Source organism: Cyprinus carpio, chromosome B21 (genome assembly GCF_018340385.1).
Source record: "Cyprinus carpio isolate SPL01 chromosome B21, ASM1834038v1, whole genome shotgun sequence".
In the NCBI taxonomy this organism is placed as follows: domain Eukaryota; kingdom Metazoa; phylum Chordata; class Actinopteri; order Cypriniformes; family Cyprinidae; genus Cyprinus; species Cyprinus carpio.
In genome coordinates, this window is record NC_056617.1 from 18,442,512 (window position 1) to 18,464,001 (window position 21,490).

Consider the following 21,490-nt stretch of genomic DNA (forward strand, 5'->3'; position numbering starts at 1 on the left):
AGTGTATTACGTCTTTCTTATTATTCATATCATATGTACAGTCACATTCATGTCTGTGTGACTAATCACTTCCCTCTTGCATTTCACTAGAAATGAGTAATGCTCCTGATGATATCACGGGGGGAACAGAGTCTGGCTGGTCACTGTGTGTCTACAGCATCATATCATCCACCGGATAATGAGCAAAACTTCCCTTTTTAGTGTTTTGCAGAAAAGGAACAACCAGTAAAATGCAGAAAAGTGACGTTCAGTGACGTTGTGAGCATTCGAAACGTATCAAGCCACGAACGTGATGAGACAGATCAGCAGGACTCTGGAGTAAAGCCGGGTGAAGCCAGCGGACGAGTGCCAGCGAGATCCCGAGACGCTTCCTCGAGGCACGGGAAGTTTTTCGACTTCGCAGATGAGACTGAGAGGGAAGCTTTTTTCCAGAGACTCAAACGAACACTCATGTTTAAGTTCCCGGCCAAACCGGTAATGGTCTTTTCTCATCCCACGTATTGACATTTTTTTTAAATTCAAATGAATTTCATGTTCCTTCTGTGTGCATTTCTGTTCTTTATAGATAACTCAATCTGAGAGGACTTGAGTAGAAACAAGCTGATCAATATCCCTCTCTTACTTTTCCATATCTGACCAGCAGAGGGCAGTCAACACTTCTTTTACGTGCTTGGTTTACATTTCTACAAACATCTGAATTTAATTGAATGCAGCGTTTTTAAGACCTCGAGATGGATGAGCACGTGCGCACTCGAGTGAGACTCCTTGAACACAAGAGATGAAGAATATACAATAATCTTGGAATATACGCATGTTAAAATGAAATCAAGTTATGTAATATGTACAAAAAGAGAAAGCAACAGTGCCTTGCGGTGCTCGGTTAACATGCTTTAAATAAAAAGAGAACCTTACATGAAATTAGATGTTTGTATACAAAATTAATAAATATTAAAAAGACAAATACATTTTTATTGTGCAATTGCTCTTTCTTTTAATGTATCTGTGTAAAACCTAGCATAAAAAAAAAAATAAAACGCCCGTGATTAAATGCATCGGTCTTAAACATCAACACAGCCGGTCTGACCACGTGCTCTATTAGCCAAAATATCAGCCAATCAGGAAAGCGGAGGGGAGCGCAGCGAATACTCGACCAATCAGAGAGCGGCGGTGTTGCCAAGCAGCTCGTGTGACTAACGGCAGTCATATGACTGTCCCACAAATGGAGTCCGTCTGCAGGAGTCGAGTGTGGCTCAAGAATTAAACACAAAAAGAGGATCTTTTCTACAAAACTGTGGGTCCATTATGGCCCCCACGTTATTTCATAAACTCTTCAACAAAAAAAGCGCGTTTTCGCCGCCTGCGAAATGCAGCAAGGACGACGCGGTTTTCAGGTAACGTTACGTGACGAGCTTTCATCTCCAGCTTCCGGAGAACAGTAGCGCTAATATAACAGATTCACTTGAATCAAATTTGATGAGGTTCTGTGGATATGAGTGTTTAATATATTTAACCTAGAGTCGTGTTTGTTTATGGTTACGTTAAACCTTATCTCTATGTGTAGCTTGAATGTTTAGCTAGCCTCATGCTAACATTAGTTGGCTCAGACTACACTGTCTAGCGACCCTTTGTTGGTTTATGTCACCGGATCTGACGAGACTTCTTCTTAAACGTATGATTTATTCCACACAGATTTATTTCAGTGCACGTATTTTATTTCCTGTCAGTACTAATGTAAGCTGCGACACTGGCACGTGACCTCGTGCTGTCAGTGCGTTCACGCGACACTTTCAGATCGTTTTCCTGAGATGAGCAGGTCACGCAGGGACGCGGGTTTGTGTCTGTGCAGCACGCGCGCAGATCTGTTTCTATACAGTCAGTGTGTGATGCAGATGCACAGAACATCCATCCCGACAGTCTTCTTCCCTTCAGAATGATGCACGAATCAGAGTAAAGCACTGACACTTGCATTTGGCGCTGTATTTATTTCTGTTGCACGCTGATATTATCATTTTTTTGTGATTAGCTCATCTTTAGCTTATTTGGAGTGTTAGATTTTAAGCATGTGGAAATAGGATTAAGGATCCTGAGGTCATGGGGGACTCCAAGGCTACTGGCTATTTCTGATACTTCTGCTTATAAAAACAATACAGAGTTTTAATTCGTGGAAATTAGAAATGACAGCATGGAAACTATTCAGAGAAATCGTTCAATTCCATCATTACAGTAACTGAAGGTTCTGCATGCTTTAGACTTTAATTACCAATGAATATACATGATTTTTGTTGTTGGTATTTATTTTTTAAAATTATTATTAAGTATTTTACTCACAGATAGCTGTTTGTACTTGATAAATATAGGATATGATATGTCAAAAAACTAACTGAACGACTATTTGTATCAATTTCCATGACCTTTCTCCATCTAGAACTCACACTGTTCCCAGAAATCAAGTTGATAAGGGATTGAATTAAGGCGAGACACTGCAGGTGAATAGAGTAAAAAAAATAACTAATAGTTATCATCTTACTTACCAAGTTGATTGATTACATTGATAATTGCAAACATTTTTTGTATTACAAGTTTTCTAAAATGTTATATTTAAATATGCAAATGAGCCATTATTTAATGAAATCTGCGCTAAATTGCATACATTTCTAATATAAAAATCTGAACACTGGATGAAGTCAGTTTCAAAATTCTTGTTAAATTTTTTTTTTTTTTTTTTTTTTGACATATTAGAGTCAAATGTTTTTATTGAAGGAATTCTGAGTATCTCTTTTTGTCACTCCATAATTCAGAAAATACTTTGAACAGCTAGAAAACAATATATTTTCACCATTTTTGGGGGAATAAAATGTTGTATATAATCAAGGAAATTATATATGAACAAATCCCGCTGTAAAACCCTTCAGAATATAGACAGGAATAAATATGTAAAGTTCGGTGTGTGTAAGTGCCACTGAAGTGGAGATTTATGGCTCAGAGTTGGAGAAAAAACTCATTTTGAGAAAACGGCCTTTAAAAATATGTAGGTGTAACTGAAATCTATTGACACAAATAGATAAAGTGCTATAAAAGAAACACTTAACAGTGTGTTTTGGATGTTTTCTTTCCATAAATCTGAAATAACACTTTATGAAAAGCCAAAAAGCCCAAAATCTAAATATTGACAGGTGCATGAAAAAACTCTGTTTTTGCCTGCAGTGTCTCCCCTTAACATAAGAAATGTGATTTCTGCTTACGTCTTGATTTTTAGCTGTTTTAGCGTATTTGAAACCTTGTTTTGTCTTATTTTCAATCATTTTAAGTCATCTTGTGGCCCTTGAACACAATCGTAAATCAGATTGTAGATCAGATATCAGTTCACTTGATAATGAAAATGTTCTGTTGTTAAATATTTGTGCTGATTTAGAAAGTGTATATCTACTGTCAATCAGTGAAAAAAGCCCAATATATGACCAGCCTTTAAAAATATGTGCACTACTGTATGGTGTAAGTTGACTGTTGTTTAATGATTCACTAGTGGTGAACATGTTGATGTTATCTCAGGACAAGTGATTTGAATGCTGTCAGATCAGGACAGCAGCTGATGTACCGTAGTATTTGAGCGTGTGCCGTGACCTTATGACCTCAAATCCACTCTCTCCTCGTATGCGTTTATGTTTGTCTCCCGTTTTCATCTGAGGTCGCTACAGGCGAGTCTTCCCAGGAGCGCATCCAGATAATTATGAGCAGTTCATTCAGTTGACATGTGAAACCGTAGTTGGATTAAACTTGGTGAAGTGATATTCTCTGTGGTCTTGTTGGCCTGTGATTTTAAATGTTGTTGTGAAGAGCTAGACACGCAACAACAGTGGCTTGTCGTGCATAAAGAGCCCGCAGTACCTAAGATAGCAGAGAGGGCAGCTACATGAGTGACCCCGCTCAGAAGAACCAAAGGGCTGCTCACATTTCTGTTTCTTTGGCAGGACAGATCGTTCTTGATTGAGCCCGAGAGCTTTTGTGTGCTCTGTTAGTGATTACCTTCAGCCAGACACAGAGACCTTGCGTCATTTCTACGCATGTCATACACGCTTTTGGGAATAAATATAGGGCTAATGTTTCATGCAACTGTAGCAACTGCAGCAATTAATCAACAAATTATTTTTTTAATCTGTTAATTGATTACGGTTTATCTGATGTTAAAATTAAAACAACAAATGTTAATATATATATAATATAATTTTTTTTTTTTTTAATAAAATGTATTATAAAAGTAAAATAGTAATGCATTTTTTAGGGCCCTATGAAATACATTTTATTTTTCTCAAATTCTTTTTAATTTATTAATTTAAATTTTTTTGGATTCCATTTTAATAATCAAAACGTATTATTTAAATATTTATTCTTTCAACAAATTCTGAGTAAGGCACTTTATCTTTTCTGGTAATCAAACGATGGCATAAAACAATTTAATTTTTAAATCAAATGAATATTAAACAAACTTAAATTTCTCTAAACGGAGGTCTACTGTTACAATTAAAAGTTGGAAGAAAATTGGTGTTGCTATTCCTTAAAAAATAAGTTTTAACAGAAGTAGTAGTGACATTCTGTCACAATTTCTTCAAGTTAAACCTAACTTTTATTCTGAAGAGTTGCCTTGAGTGTTTTGTTTTTGTGTGTGTATGTGGCTTTTCTCAAATGAAACAGTCAAATGGTCTTGAAATGACTCTCAGAGCATGATGTTGTTCATGTATTTATGTCCTCATTTAGTGAGAGTGCATTGCGGAAATCATAGGGCCCTTTTGAGATCCAGACGAGCATCACACAATGCTTAAGGATGTGTAGTAGAGCAAACTGAGACACACACAACAGACAGACTTCACATTTACATCAGTCTTTCTGTTCTTCAATATTCACAGACAATAGACCATATTGTGAACAGCCCTACTTATGATTTATTCATCCAAATTTTGCCAAAATTGCACAGTTCCGCTGAAATCAAAAGGCTCTAGGTTTGTGTATTTGATGTGCTCTCAGTCTCTTGTGACTGAAGGACTGCTGCTGTCCTCAGGTTTCTGTTTCTGTGTGCTCATGACAGAGAGAGTTTGAGATGAGACGATAACTCAGTGAGTGATTCATGATGATGTGCTTCATTGATGTCATTCTTTTACTGTACGTCATGTGACTGTGGTGTTGTGTGTTGTGCCGGTCAGGACTCGTAGGACAGCAAGAGTTCAGTACTAGAGCCGGTTCTTGCACAGTCAGATTAGTTTTCTAGGTGGAGACTGTCTACATGAAGGGCTTTTTAAACGACACACAAGGCCGCTTGTGCTGTAATGTCACGCTGTGTTAGAATGATTGTGTTCCCAGTGAAATCTCAATGCTCTCACTCCAAAGTATTTTGTCTTAAACATCTCTTTTTTTTTGGCTTTAGTGCAGACTGATGAACAAGATGAATTCATCTGCAAAATCATCCTGTGGATGAAAGTATATTTTAGTGAAAAATTATCATCTAGGGCTGCAACAAACAATTATTTTGATAATTGATAAATCTAAAGATTATTACGGTTAATTGACTAAACGTCAGTTATTTCTAGTGGTCAACCCATATGGGTTTTTTGACAGCCGATGATGATTTCTTGAAAAGCAGGGTGGCCGATATAAAGCGGATATAATTGTATTTATTTTAATTAATGTTTAAGAAATTTGAAATCATTTGAAAATGGATTAAATAATAAATTTGTAAAATAAACATACTTATACTTTAGATGGCAAAGTATTTTCCACAAATAAATAAGCCGATATTTGAAAAATAAATGCCAAATATCGGTACAAATATCGGCCGTGGCGATATATCGGTCAACCACTAATTATTTCACAGATAGGATAATCAGTATGATTTGTTCTAGTATTCAGCTTTTACAATTAGTGAAAATACTAAGTTACACATTCTAACTAATGAACAAAACAAGTTAAGCACTTCAGCTGTTGATTTTTTTTTTTTTTTTTTTAACAATTAAAAATAAATAGGCCTATATATTTGGCACACAAAATGACAGACAGAGACATTCTCATTCACCATTTAATAAACTGCATGAAAAAGCAACTCATTATTGTCTAACATCTCCTTTTAAGTCACGTGGATATGAAACAAAATAATAGTAAATAAGACTTTTATTTTTGGATTATTTTGTTCAAAACAAGTGCTCTCTTAAAACACCTTTAGTTTTATAATAATCAAAACTGTCCTGAGCTAGATTAAGCTTTAATCTATGCAAACCAAACTAACACTTAATTTGTTTGTTTATTTATTTTTGCATTCACTTATAAACAGATTTTATCATAAGTTTGCTCCACAATGGATGATTTATAACAGAAAATCAAGTTGTAATTCTAACTGAAAGCATCACTGACACTGTTTTTTCATGTTTAATACTGTACAGCCGCTAGCTTTAAATCAATCTCTTGTATAAAGTACTAGGTCTATATAAATAAACGTGACGCAACAGGACTTCTGATTTGCAGAGCTCATGCAAATATATCCACATCGCTATGATCAGATGCTTTCTTAACTGCTGTTTTCTTACCGTTGTCTTTTTTGTTGTATGTTTGTTTTGTTATTGAGAGGAAAGCTGATTCTTAAGCGCTGTGTGTCTTCTCTTGGATTGCATCCGGAAGTGCTGAATTACAATCTTCTGCTACAGCGCCACACTGGACAAACTGTGTTATTGCAGGCCCTTAAATTAAAATTAAGTAGATCAAATGACTATTCGACAACAAAAATATTTGTAGACAATTTTTTTTTGTTGACAATTTTAATGTTAACCAATCATTTCAGCCCTAGTTGCATCTTGTGAGAAAGGATGCACTGATGGACCACCAGCAAGTTGAAAATCGTTAGAAATATGCGATGATTGAAGTCAATTGAGATGTTATAACGAATTGTGATACAACTGGATGTGAGGATTTATCTGAGAGGAACTGACTGTCTTCAGAAAAGTTTAGATGGTATTTTCTTTTCATCTTGTCTCTGTATAATGCATATTAAGCGCCACCTGCTGTCAGAGAGTCATTTTCATTCAGCCCGTCTGCTGTTTTTGTTTCCTTCAGATGTTTTATGTTGTATAGTTTCACAAAGCTAAGAGCAGGCCTTAGGTTAGACTTCGAAATTATACAATCGACTTTAAATCAGAAACTGCTAATGCAGAATGTACGCAGCAGCTTTGTTTGGAATCGTAAGTAAAATGCAGTGGTTGCCTTTAATTTTAAATGGTAAGAGCACAGGCAAACCAAGCCTTAGTTTGTTCATAAGAAGAGATTTTGTGTTATTTATTTGATTTGTGATTTGTTTTACAATACACTTTGTCTGAGAAATAATAAAAGGACACCTTTTAATTTATAATTGGTCTTAAATCTCATTTTGTTAAAAGTGGTGAGAAAATCGTATCGTTAAATAGTATCGTGAATCATATCGCATTGTGAGCTACATCCCTACTAAATGTGGTGTCCGTCTTAATTTTACACTTGACTAATATTTCTCTTTCGATGGGCTTGATCACTGCAGAAAATGAAGTGTGTGTGTTGTTTAGTGCTTTAGTGACGGATGCTATGAGTTGATGTGTCGTAGACCAACAGCTGCACTCCTTCACAGACCAGATACTGAGCCTGAGCTATTATTGTCCTCGCTGGACTCCCGTAGGCTCTGCTTGAGCGAGTTGACAGGAATGCAGCCTGGAAACATTCCCACCGCATGCATTCAGAAATGACCCCTGCTAGCGGACAGGAAGTGCGTCACGGTCTGGATGCTTTCTTTATGTAACGGCCGCTCGCTCCCATCATGATCAGACGCTGACCTCCGCTCGCAGGAGTCCGGAGGGGACGCGCTCGCCTCTCTATGCCCACATCACACTGTTTTCAGTTTCCAGCGGCGTGTCCGCATGTCTTTGTCCGGCGCTGTCCAGCTCGGCCTGGAGGTCACCTGACAGTCTCATGTTGTTTTGTGAATTTAGTTCATTGCTATTCTTAGCAGCGCTCTGTGCTGAGGACGAGCGAGTCGTGGACTGGGCAGGATGGGAAAGCACACGGGCACAAACGCTCTGATGCCCAGGTACCCGATGACCGCTTGCTTTCTGCTTGTCTGTGTCTTTGCAGTCATTGCATGTGGCTGCTGTAGAAACAGCGTGACAGTGTTTGTGTTGCCTTGTGAGTGAGAGGTTCTGCTGAAGGTATTCATTCTCCTCGCTGTGAGCTGTAATGATGATCTGGTCTTATGTAACGTCCTGCAGATTACGGTCAACAGCTTAACGACTCGCTCTCATTCTATAGCAGAGCATACAGGATTACAGTGAAGATAATAGTCTAGGTCTTGTCACCGATCTCCCCCTGAAAATATCGGTTACCTATTATAATTCTCATTACTGTTGGGAAAAAATGCATTTGTAGTAATTACTAATTTTAAGTTCAGCTTTGTTTTTTGTTTTTTTTAATGCTTGATTCTGATAGAGAGGGTGGCTGATGGCATACACACAGACATAATATATAAGTCATTCATGCATGTGCAGTAATAGCTGAATTCTCCTGTTTGCATCCTTTTTGCATTTTTTTTTCTTTAAATAAAAATTACCAAAATGTTTGACATTTCTGTAAATAATTATTGCATATTCAAAGACGTATTCAGATGATATAAATGTGTTTGCTTAACGTTGATTGGATATGAGAAAGTATTATTGCACACAAAAATCTATAATACCTGTCATGTCATTTACTTTCTGTTTAACATTTCTAATAATTTTGGACAGAAATGTTAAATAAAGACCATAAATGAGGAAAGACAGAATAATCTTGTTCATCTTGACAAAATAAAAGTAAAACACTTAATGGCCAGACAGAAAAACACGTTGACCGCTAAAATGTTAAACAAAGACCATAAACGAATAAAGAAAGAGAATACCCCGTTCATCTGGACAAAATAAGTCTTGCCTCCAAAACTTAATGACCTAAAAGAAAAAAAAACTGTTGACAGATACCAAACGAACCGAACCGTGACGTCAATCGAACCCAGGTGTGCACCAAAAGTGCTAGTTTGAAAGCACCCTAATAGGCTAATTTTGGACAGAAATTTTAAACAGACAATAAATAAAGACTCTTGTTTATATGGACAAAATAAAAGTCCATATCACCCGATAAATTGCTAAATATCGGCTGCTAATCAACCATTAATTACTACTAATCAGTGTTGAATGAGGTATTTGTGTGCATTAGAACTTTTCTGCTGTCACACAACTGAGAGAACAGTACTTTGTGGTAAATCCTACTCTGGTGTTATTATATCTTATTCACAGTACTGTGTGTATAATTACTGCAATAATTGCTGCAAGCTAACTAGCCTGAGAAAATGTATTAGCTACTGGTATTATTAAAATTATTGACACCGGGTCGGGTACAGTTTTCACTTTATTGATATTACTAGGGGTGCACGATAAATATCAGCTGATAATTAATGCGTATCTCATCAGTAAAGACGATTCCATCAGCTGCGTGATTATTATTTTTTACCGCTGATTAGAGAACCGTGATGCACATTAATTATCGGCCGATATTTGTCATGCACCCCTACATATTATTTTAATAATTTACTTATTTGAGGAAAAACGTACAACTGTAGGATTAAAGAACAATATCATGAGGTCTTATAAAAGATTTAACAAGTTCAAATTTATTATTTTTCAAAATTTCCAATTATTTTAGTAATGGTACAATGCTGTACGTGTATTATTTACACGGATATTTATTGATAGGTGAAGAAGCACCAAAATGTCAATATTGTGGGACTCACTTGACGGTGATGTTTGATGTCACGAGACAAAGGTTATTATCAGGGCAAAATCTTCAGGACTTGTTTTAAAAGATGGACCCAGAATTTTTTTTCAGTTGTCTTACAAAGTAAATTTAAAGAATCTTTCATAGAATTTTATTTACAAAAGTTTGTTTTATAATCGCTTTATTTAAATGATTGTATTTTGTGTTGTGTACTACTGTATTGTTTTTCTAATGTATAGGCCTAATCTTTGTTTGCCATGAAATAGCCTGTGAAGCTGATGTGGCAATAAACTAAAATCAAGTCAAGTATTGTTTATTTGTGTGATGTATCTCTATCATCGGCATTGGCTCGTTTAATCATACTTTGAGACTGGGAAGAAAGAAAAGTTAGTTTTTTTTCATCAGCTCAGTTGTGTGGTTTATGGTTGCGATTGAGTTTTCATGGTTTGAAGGGGATGGTTGTGCATTGTGTTGTCTTTGTGCACAGCTTGTTTGTCTCGATTCCTGATAAAGCGGATGATGTGCTCGGTGTCTGGATGGCGAATGAGTCCAGTCATCAGGAATGTGACGAGTAAACAGCCGCTCGCTCTGAGCCTTTCTTCACCTGCCTTGACGCAGAGCACAGAAATAACTCGTGCCCATGCCATTCCTGCCCTCGCTGCCTTCATCCCGCTCAAAATCCCTCACAGCTCCTGGTTAGATGAGTGGCAGCGGCCCAAACCATCGCTTCTGATGGCTGAAGGAAGCTTGTAGTTAAAGGGATCACTCACCCTCATGTCGTTCCAAACCAGTAACACCTTCGTTCATCTCCAGAACACAAATCGAGATATTTTTGATGCATTCCGAGAGCTCTCTGACCCTCCCATAGACAGCAGTGTAATTAACACAATCAAGGTCCAGAAACATAGAAAGGAGATTGTTAAAATAATCCATGTGGCATCAATGGTTCAACCGTAATGTTACAACACTACAAGAATACTTTGTGTGTGCAAAGAAAACAAAAATAACATCTTTATTCAACAATTCATCTCCTCCGCATCACCCTATAGTGGCATTTTGGAGAGTATCACATATGTAGGCAGATACGTTGTTTACGTTCAGATCAAAGCGTAAACCTCGTAAACTGTGTATCCACGTACGGTGCTGCTGACACAGAACAGCATACGTTGTTTACGAATGTGATACTCTCCAAAATGGTGCTATAGGGTGACAAATTGTTGAATAAAGTTGTTATTTTTGTTTTCTTTGCACACAAAGTATTCTTATAGCGTCGTACAATTATGGTTGAACCATTGATCATGTAACATGGATTATTTTAACAATCTCCTTTCTACGTTTCTGGACATTGATCGTGTTAATTACATTGCTGTCTATCGGAGGGTCAGAGAGCTCTCTGATTTCATCAAGAATATCTTAACTTGTGTTCTGGAGATGAACGAAGGTGTTTTAAATCTGGAATGACATGAGGGTGAGTAATTGATGACACAATTTTCATTTTTGGGTGAACTATGCCTTTAAGCTTCAGTGTGTTTGTGGTGCTCATGTTGGTGTCTCTGTCGCTCAGCTGGTCGTCACCGGAGCTGGATCCCAGCCAGATCCGTCTCATCGTCTACCAGGACTGCGAGCGGCGCGGCAGGAACGTCCTCTTCGACTCGGACGCCAGAAAGAGAAGCACAGAAGATGCCCCGGGCACGGTGAGTGCTGTGAGAACCACAGGCCTTATCTCCAGTAATAATAGCATCAGCTGACTCTGAGTGTGTACGCATTCTTTCACATTCACATGACTGAAGGCGTGTCGAGCTGTCTGTCACGTCTGCTAGTTGTTTGTCATTAGCTGTCATGAGGCTGCGGGTGCAGTGCAAAAGCCGGTTCACAAAAAAAAAAAAAACATTTTCCACACCTGCTCCAGTCATCTGACTGCGATGTGAAATGAGAAGGGAATTCTGACCTGAAGACTGGACTGAATGTGATGAGAGAAAATAAAACACGAGTAATTTAGCTTAAATTGATGACCGTTCCAAAATGTTTTGTGCACCAAACAGGATTCTTAGTCTTCCAAAAATTAAGGCCTTAAAAGGTTTTAAATCAGAGCAGATAATAAAGTTTTGGCATTAAATGTAAAAACGAATCACTTTCTCAATTTCTCTGTTTTTAATTCATTAAAAAGTAATGGCAATCAGTTGGAAATTGAATAAGAAAACAAGGATTTATTGTGTTCCGTTCAATTTATTCCATGCATTTTGTCTTTGTCTTAAATTTGCTTCATAAAATCTGTAGAAACTCTGACTAAAGCATCATGAAGTTTAAGTCAGTGTCATTACTGATTGTACCAAAAGGTACAACATTATAAGTAAGCCCTGGATCATTCACTCAGTGGCTTAACATTTGATATTTATCAGTCAGTTCAGTATGGCTTTGACCTGAAACCTGCTGAATAAAAACACACAGCATGTGTGCAAAATATTGCTGTGGTTGGGTGATGATTTTTTTTTTTTTTTTTTTTTTTAATTGCAAGTTAAAACATTGTATCTTATACAAGGTAAAATATCAATGTCATATATACACATACAGAAGACAGAGGAACATACAAAACACCCCCCAAAAAAAAAAACACTAAATATATTGAAAACTCCTAAACGTGAAGCATGCTCCTTAAAATCCGCTGCAGGTTCATTGACGTATACTGCATGTTCAAGCAGATGAAGAATAAACAGCCTGTGTAGTGTGTTCGGGTGAGGCTCTGCAGATCGCTGATATGGAGCCGAGCTGCGGCTGCAATCACATGACGCTTTTGGCAGAGGATATTGTTTCACCAGAGAGAGAGAGAGACAGAGAGTCATTGACTGAGAGCAGAGTAAGCAAACGCTCACGAGTTGTTAAGGAAGTCATATGACCGTCTCACATGCTCGAGTTCCTTTGTGCTCTACACAGAGCAGGACGAGACTCGGCATGAGCCATTAGAGACACTAAGCCTGGCACGCACTGCCAAAACACTCATTAACTCGGGCCTTTCCCTCATCTGGACGAGTGCTGGACCTCTCATGTAACACCTCGCAGAGATATGAAGGGATTCACTCTTTATTGACTCGCAACAAGGGTTGAGGTTAAATGGCATGCAAAAAAAAAGTTTTTATGTGCACACTTTGTCCATGCAAACAAAACTAAAAATTCAAAATGTTTAAAGACTAGGGCTGGGCAGCATTGCCAAGTATCTTGATATTTTTTGGCTGAATTGTGATCTACGGTATATATCTCTATATTCTACTTTTTCTGTTTGGATTGAAAAAAAAAAAACACATGCTGTCCAATGAAACGATGTTCATTCATATTGAAGGCTATGAAAACAAATATAGTAACCATGTAGGCTAAGCTATATATTATGTGCAAAAAAGGGTTAAAATCACATTACATTCTAACATTGTAACATTACAATCTAAAAACAAAAATAATGCTGTTAAAGCAAATTTTAAATTCACTAAACTACAAAAATGAAAATAAAACATTGTCTGTTTAATGTGTTTGGATTGAAAGATTATTCATTCATGAGTGAACTAATTCAGTAACTGCTCTGGATTCAGTGAAGGAGTGATCTGCGTTTGAGAGTCGTTTTGAATGATTCATACACAAGAGTCATCTGATTGTGAATTTTTGCAGAACATGGGTCTTGATGAACCGGTGTGTTCCTCAGGTTTGGTGACTGCGCTCATGGGCGTCTCGCTGGGTTGTTGAGTTTGTCCGTGTGTTGTTTGCAGAGGGTGTGTGGAGAGGCACAGGCGAAGATGTTTGGGAAGTGTTGTCAGCTGAGGCCTACGGGCGGCAGCTCCAGTTCCCTGGACAGCACCTCGTCCTGCGCCTCCGAGCCCAAAGAACAAAACCGCTTCCAGGTGAGTCCTGACACAAGCCTCCGCGCTCTCTCTTCATAATCTTCATATGTGACCCTGGACCACAAAACCAGCCTTAAGTGTCAATTTTTCAAAATTGAGATTTATACAGTAACAAAGCTGAACAAATAAACTTTAGATTAGGACAATATTTGGCCGAGATACAACTATTTGAAAATCTGGAATCTGAGGGTGCAAAAAAATCTAAGTATTTAGAAAACATTACTAATAATTTGTCCAAATGAAGTCCTTAACAATGCATATTACTAATCAAACATTACGTTTTGATATATTTATGGTAGGAAATTAACAAATTATCTTAATGGAACATGATCTTTATTTAACACACTAATGATTTTTGGCATAAAATAAAAATGTATAATTTTGACCCTTACAATGTACTTTTGGCTAGTGCTACAAATATACCCCAGAGACTTAAGACTGCTTTTGTGCTCCAGGGTCACATATTCCGTGCAGTGTTCAGTTCACAGAAATAAACTGTTTCATTAAGGGCCAACATTTTCCACCTTAAATTGAATGCAATTTTTTGTATTATTATTATTATTATTTTTTTTTTTCAGAATCTTTAACTAATAAATTGTTAAAATAATGAGATGCTATAGACACTAAAAATCAAAGCAGTATCAACAAAATCCATTTTTGCAAGCTTCATCTGAAGCATTTAGATCCATTTACACAGCAAATACAAAAGTACTTTGAGATTATTGTTTTAAAATTAACATTTTGAATATTAAAACGTCAAATATGAAATTAAATCTGCCAGTAGGTGGCGTCAGTTCACTGTTTTAAAGAGCGAGTCATGATGCAATTCTTCCGATTTTATCGCTAAATTCTAATTTAATGCTTTTCCATGGTTATTTTTTATTTTTTTATAAATCGAGCAATCATGATTTTTGAATAGAAGTGTAAACAAATGTTAGAATTCGACACGTTGACAATATGCAAATGATAACAGTTAAGAGAAAAGAATGATCCTCCTTGGTGCTCAGTGGAATAAAAAACCTATAAAGAGCTGCTACTGTATGTCTGATATTTCATGTTTGCATGATGGTGACAGACTGAAAGCTGCTGATAATTGGTTTATACAAAACATTTTATAGTAGTCTACTAGTTTTAAACTTTTTAGCTTTTTTGAAATTGAATTTCCTCGACTTCTGAGACTTATCAAAAACAGATTGACAATAGTGTGTCTAAAATCTGAATCACTTAATATTAACGTGATGTTTATTGAACTGCTGCATAAAATCAGTACCATTTGCTATAGTGATAATATTAAGAAAAAAAAACAGAACTCCCGTTCGCGTGATATTGCAAAACTATATCATATATAAATATAAAATAACAACTCCTAGGGTATTAGATCATTCAGTGAAAGCATGCTCTCAAGACGTGCTTTTGTTTGTTTTGTGCAAACTCCGTGACGCTCATCAAAGTCAGCTCTCACATCGTTAAAACAACAATTACTGTGTCATTGGGCAAGATACATATCACACACCCCTGTGTGCTGCTCCTGCAGATTCAAACCTGTGTGCTCTGCTCTTTCTTTTGTTGTGTCAGGGCTCCTCGCGGTGCTCATCAGACGCTAACATGCTCGGAGAAATGATGTTCGGCTCGGTGGCCATGAGCTACAAAGGCTCAACGCTGAAGATCCACCAGATACGGTGAGAGCATACGGATGTCAAGCGGACGGTGTGTGTGATGAGCAGTCAGTGCTGATCAGATGTGTGTGTGTGTGTTCCCAGATCTCCTCCGCAGCTGATGCTCAGTAAAGTGTTTACAGCGAGAACGGGCGGCAGCGTCTACGGCAGCCTGAACACGTAAGCCCCAAAAAAAAAAAAAAAAAAACGTTCAGAGGTACATTCGCTGTGCTCCATTGCCTCACTGCTCCTCTTGATTACTTGACAGACTGCAGGACAGTTTAGAGTTCATCAATCAGGACTCCAGCGCGCTGCGTCCCGAGCAGAACACCTCCGCCAGTGGCTTCCTGGGCAGCATAGGTAACACAAGATCCTCCGTGCCTCAGTCTGAACTTACTCCACATACACCGTCAATACAGTTTCAATCGCCAAATTGATCCTTTGATGACATTTTGCTGTTTCAGCTGGCAAAAACATTTGTTACAATGTTTTATTATCTCAGTACTTTTCCAAGTTTTCTTCTGTGTCTGTTCTTCTTCATTGTGCGCAAGTTTTCCATGAAATCGTCACTGTTTTATAATGTTGTGATTATGTGTTTGTTTTGACGACTCATGAAGAACATGTCCAGGTCATAGTTCTTTCTTTGCATTTTGGCATTTTACTTTGGATAAAGAAACTGTTTAACCAAGACATTTTATTTCAGGGTTTAGGATTGGCACAAAACCTTCTAGGAATGAATTGAGACATTGCAAAGGATTTTTATCTACTGCCTTTTTAAAAAAAATTTATTTTAGTTTTTTTTTTAATTACAGTGTACACTGTATTTTTTTTATATTAAACACAATTTTCGGATTACAAAAAAAGTAAAAATAGTAGATAATTTTTTTTTTTTTGCAATGTCTCAATTTTATATATATATATATATATATATATATATATATATATATATATATATATATATATATATATATATATATATATATATATATATATATAATATTGAGACATTGCAAAAAAAAAAAAAATTATCTACTATTTTTACTTTTTTTGTAATCTGAAAATTGTGTTTAATATAAAAAAGAAAAATACAACTTTATTACAAATAAATAAATAAAAAATATATATATATATATAGTGCAGAATTTATATATATATATATAATATTTTTTATTTATTTATTTATATATATATATATAATATTTTTTATTTATTTATTTGTAATAAAGTTGTATTTAATTTAGTATATAAATAAAATATAAATGTGAAGTCTTCTCTCCCCAAAATCATGCTGCTTTTAATATGAATAAATACATAAAGTATTTTTTAAAAAAAATGAAATTAAGCTGTTTTGTCTTATTTTACACCAAAATGATGTCGCTTGAGAGTTAATGCAATAGAAAATAGTAGTAAATATTTCAGTGCTACTTGATGCCTCACCACTTTCATCTGTCATTTTACATCATATAAATAAATGCAGCAAAACAGTACAGTGATGTACAATTATGGGTAAGGATGTAACGTTGCAGTTTGATAATGTTGAAAAAAGAAAAAAAAAACTTTTTGAACAAAAAATGTGAAAAAGACAAAAATAGCACTTGTATTCTTTGGTTAGCTGTCATTTATTATCCAGCCAACAAACATTACAGTAATGAGAGAGAAAATCTGATTAGTTGCCATGAACATAAAGTTCAGTACAACAAATCCTAATGATCCTAAATATAGGCTTGATTTCTTTTTATGCAAAGTGTAATATTAGTTTTTAGGCTGAACCATGACCCGCACATGTTTTTTGAGCGTTACCTTACTATCATGTAAATTGAGTCCAGTTTTCAGAATTGTTTTTGTGCAACACCCACAGAATTGACTGCACAGATTATTGAATTGAGCCTGAATATTAATTTTCTGTGTGGTGTTGCCATTCATTCATCTGTCTGTGTCATCCTGACAGCTTAAGATACACTACTGATCAAAAGTGTGGAGTTATTACGATTTATAAATGCTTTTTAAAAAGTCTCTTAAGCTCACCAGGACTGCATTCATTAGATCAAAAATACTGTAAAACCGTAATGATGTGAAGTATTATTACTCTCTTAAGCAGCTCTTTCTATTTATTGTAAAATGTAATTTATGTCTGTGATCAAAGCTGAATTTTCAGCATCATTTCTCCAGTCTTCAGTACCACATGTTCTTCAGAAATCATTCTAATAATACTGATTCGCATTACAACATTTCTGATTCTCCTCATATTGAAAACTATATCATGCTTACAGTTGTGCTGCGTCATATTTTGGTTGAAACCATGATGCATTATATTTTTCATGATTATTTGATGAATAGAAAGTTCAAAAGAACAGGATTTATTTTTGTAACGTGATAAATGCTTTTATTTTCATCCTTTGTTTTTGTTTGTTTTTACTTATCCTAGACTTTTAAAATATGAAGCAGCTTTACTGTTTTTGACATCGATGATAATCAGAAATGTTTCTTGAGCAGCAAATCAGCATATTAGAATGATTTCTGAAGGATCATGTGACACTGAAGACTGAAGTAATGATGCTGAATATTAAATAAAAGAAAAAATTATTATTAATTAATATTTGTTAAAATATTAATATAAATGCATTTATTAATAATACATTTTTTTTATTTTAATAAATAAATAAAAGAAAATATATATATATATATATATATATATATATATATATATATGTATATGTATGTATATATATATGTATGTGTGTGTATACACATTACTTTTTTACTGTATTTTTGATTCAAATAAATGCAGCCTAAGTGAACATAAGAGACTTCTTTCAAAACAATTTAAATGATTCCAGACTTTTGAGCATCTGTGTGTCTCTTCCTGTACTTAACTAACAGTTGGATGTGTGTCTTTCTCTTCATTTGTCGTCCTGCTCTCCTGATCGCGGTATCGTACAGGCTTCTCTCAGCTCTGCAGCCCGCGCCGTGCGCTCTCAGAGCAAGGTCCTCTCCGTCTCATCAAGAGCGCCTCTTTCTTTTCAGGTTGGCGCGCATGTGTGTGTGTGTATGTGTGCACGAGTGTGTGCATGTGGCACTAGTGTTCTATGCATGTGCATCTTAAGGTGTTTGCTAGTGCTTTGATTGTCACAGCATTTTAGGACGTGTAACTGGTAGATCTGTTCTGGTGTGATCTCTCTAGCTTTGACAAGCCCTGGGTTTCTTTCTACCCCATCCCCCATAATGCACCGGTTTGCTCTCTCCTGCCTGCTGCGTGTGCATGTGTCTGTGCTGGTGTGTAGGTAGATCACAATGCTGATAAGTTTGCCGGACGGGTGGTGGGTAGGGATAAGCAAACTCTTTAAAATCGTCTCTGCTTCCTCTCAGGACACAGTAACCCCATGGACATGCCGGGCCGAGGACTGCATGATGAGAGAGACAGCGGCATCGCACGCTCCGGTGAGTCTGTTCACACACGCAGATGTCATATGGGACACATTCATATTCAAACACATAGCTACTGCATGTGATTTATTTGTAGGCTACAAGTAAGAACATTTTATATTTAGGGCTCTGTGACATCTGGGCCACTATGAGTTCTCCTAAATAGCAGTAACAGTTTTTTTTCAGTTTTCTCTTAAAACCTATTCACAAAGCTGCTGAGACTAACTTTTACTAAGAAATAGAGCGAAGTCTTAAGCTAAGAGTACGGGGGCGGGGCTGACCTCGTTGCTATTTTCAAAAATGGTGCTTTTTATATTAATGCATGAAACTTGAACAATTTAATTAATCTTTTAACTCCCATCAAATGTAAATTTAACAATTCCTCTTTTTGGGCAAACAAAGTGCTGCACAACACAGGTTTACAGTTTAAATTAAAATGCACGAAGAAATGTTATTCCTTAAATAGTGTTTTACTTTGAGTAGTATATTCTACTGTACGACGGTAATATATCTGTCATAATTTATTCAAGTTAAACAGAACCTTTATTTTGGCAGCTTGTTGTGTGTTTCTGACAATATAACTCTGGAGATGTTCATATTTTAAGACTCTTTACTTATTACTATTATTACTCTTTGATTACAAAAAACCTTCATATGTAGCTGTCACTTTTTCTGTTGTGTCCTAAATATAAATGATACTACAGTCAGGACACCGTGAAGCTCACAGCACAGGAATATCTGCCCTGTGCCATTAAGATGTGCAGCTTTCTGAAAATGCAGCAGACCTGGAAAAGCTTGTGCAATGGAAAGTGCCTGGTGAGCTGGGAGGCATAGCTGGGATCTCTCGTTCTGGCTAATGCAGCATCACATGCACAGACGTTTATATTTAGCAGTTCCCAAAACTGCCCGCCTGCACTAGTAAATGAGGAGGCTAATTCAGGCCCGGGTCGACACGCGCGTGTCACCTCGCTCTGAACATCACTCTCCGGTGACCCTGAAAACCTAAATGCTGTCAGTCTTTCATCACTGCTCATTTCGTCATGTGATGGGGTGTTTCTTAAAGCAATAGTTCACCCAAATATAAAAATATGCTCACCCTCAGGCTATTCAAGATGTAGATTTGTAGATGTAGTTTGTTCATCAGATTTGGAGAAATGCAACATTTCATCACTTGCTTATATAGAACTGTTTGGGCTTGTAAACAGTGTTTGATCTGTACATATTTCTCTCCTTAACAACTTTTTCATTGGCGGAATTGTTATTATGGATTATTCTACTCTATTCCTTTTAAGGCTGCAGTAGCAAAATAAACAGAGCCTTTAAGAGTTCAAATGCTCAGAAATGTTTGCACGTCATTGCAAGAGTACCTTATTTTTGCCTTGTGTGAGTGTTTGCTCCTGATGATGGCCATGTGATCACACAGACTCACTGGTCCTGTCTTCTCTCCACAGCGTCTTTAAGCAGCCTGTTGATCACCCCGTTTCCATCACCGGGCTCCTCTCTCACCAGCAGCTGTGCAAGTAGCTACCAGCGACGCTGGTTACGCAGCCAAACCACCAGCCTGGAGAACGGCGTCTTCCCTCGATGGTGCGATTGCAACACACTCATGTGTCCACAGCTAGCATTGGGCGATAGGACCAAGTTTAAATGATGATATAGGAGAAATTTTACTTCACCTTAATGTCACAGTAGTTATATTTGCCTGAAATAAGGTTGTTACAATAGCAGAATATTAAATACAGTTGTGATTGCATGATTCATGATGCCAGTTTTGATATCACAGCTAAACAAGTACAATAGAACAATGATACAAATGCTTTAATATGATAAGAACTACTACAGAAACTTAATAACATGTATAAATGAAATATACGTTTTTACAAGCGATTCAGTTAAAACCAGCGAGTCTTTCGATGTTTGAAGAACATTAACGACACAAACTGATGCACAATTTGATAGTTCGCTTGTCTTCCGACTGTTTACATTCATTTAACAGACATAACTGACTCTGATGATCAGTTTTACTTTTTTGTGCATTTTTGACTGTGATCAGCAGTGTTAGAGATTTCATTACTCGGACGCTGTGTAAGCAGCTGCTTTATTCTCTTTCACATCTTGTTGCGTTTTAATAGTTTGCAATCACTGGTTAGGCTTAAATATGCATGCAAATGTAAACTTATTGTGCAACAATCGTGTGATTATGCAACATTGCATAGATAATGCAGAGATGAGAATTTCATGACAAATTTCTACCGGTTTACGGTTTCTATCAGTATATCACCTACTTCTAATTACAGCAGATTTTTCTTTCATCAGGACCTTCACTTAACACATGCAGACTTGAGAGAGAAATTCAGAATTGATAATCCATAGTGAGGACTCGTTAGTGCATTTAAATGTCAGTGTTAGACTCTTTTCACCCTCTCACGTTTCCCTGTCTAATCCAGTGGTGTGTTTGCGTTCCAGGTCTGTGGAGGAGAGCTTCAACATGTCTGACGAGAACAGCGGGCCGAGTTTGGGTGTTGCCAGGAAGAAGAAGATCGCTATTGGTGTGATCTTCCTGCTCTCGCCCAACGAGGAAGAAAACGCCAAGTTCCAGGACTTTTTCTTCTCTCACTTTCCTCTCTTTGAGAGTCACATGAACAAACTCAAAAGTGCCATTGAGCAGGTTAGACGCGATTTGTGTTTTGTGGTTTGCAGTCTCTCTGTGTCATCTGTTGCGTCTCT

General features: G+C 36.7%; 1 protein-coding gene across 4 annotated transcripts in view; it reads left to right on the plus strand.

The window, feature by feature from the left end:
- Positions 1–254: 254 nt before the first annotated feature.
- fnip1 (folliculin interacting protein 1) overlaps positions 255–21,490 on the plus strand; it is a 31,749-nt gene continuing 10,513 nt past the window's right edge. The window contains exons 1-10 of one of the 4 annotated variants that reach the window (XM_042747508.1): positions 255–474; positions 11,366–11,495; positions 13,554–13,685; positions 15,261–15,364; positions 15,446–15,520; positions 15,609–15,700; positions 18,281–18,364; positions 18,707–18,778; positions 20,215–20,350; positions 21,230–21,432. In XM_042747508.1, coding sequence (XP_042603442.1) covers positions 404–474; positions 11,366–11,495; positions 13,554–13,685; positions 15,261–15,364; positions 15,446–15,520; positions 15,609–15,700; positions 18,281–18,364; positions 18,707–18,778; positions 20,215–20,350; positions 21,230–21,432 — 1,099 coding nt within the window. In that variant the 5' untranslated portion in view covers positions 255–403. Of the gene's footprint in view, positions 475–1,164; positions 1,392–7,567; positions 8,090–11,365; positions 11,496–13,553; positions 13,686–15,260; positions 15,365–15,445; positions 15,521–15,608; positions 15,701–18,280; positions 18,365–18,706; positions 18,779–20,214; positions 20,351–21,229; positions 21,433–21,490 lie in introns of those variants that run through there. The other 3 variants (XM_042747507.1, XM_042747509.1, XM_042747511.1) reach the window with 3 other exon arrangements.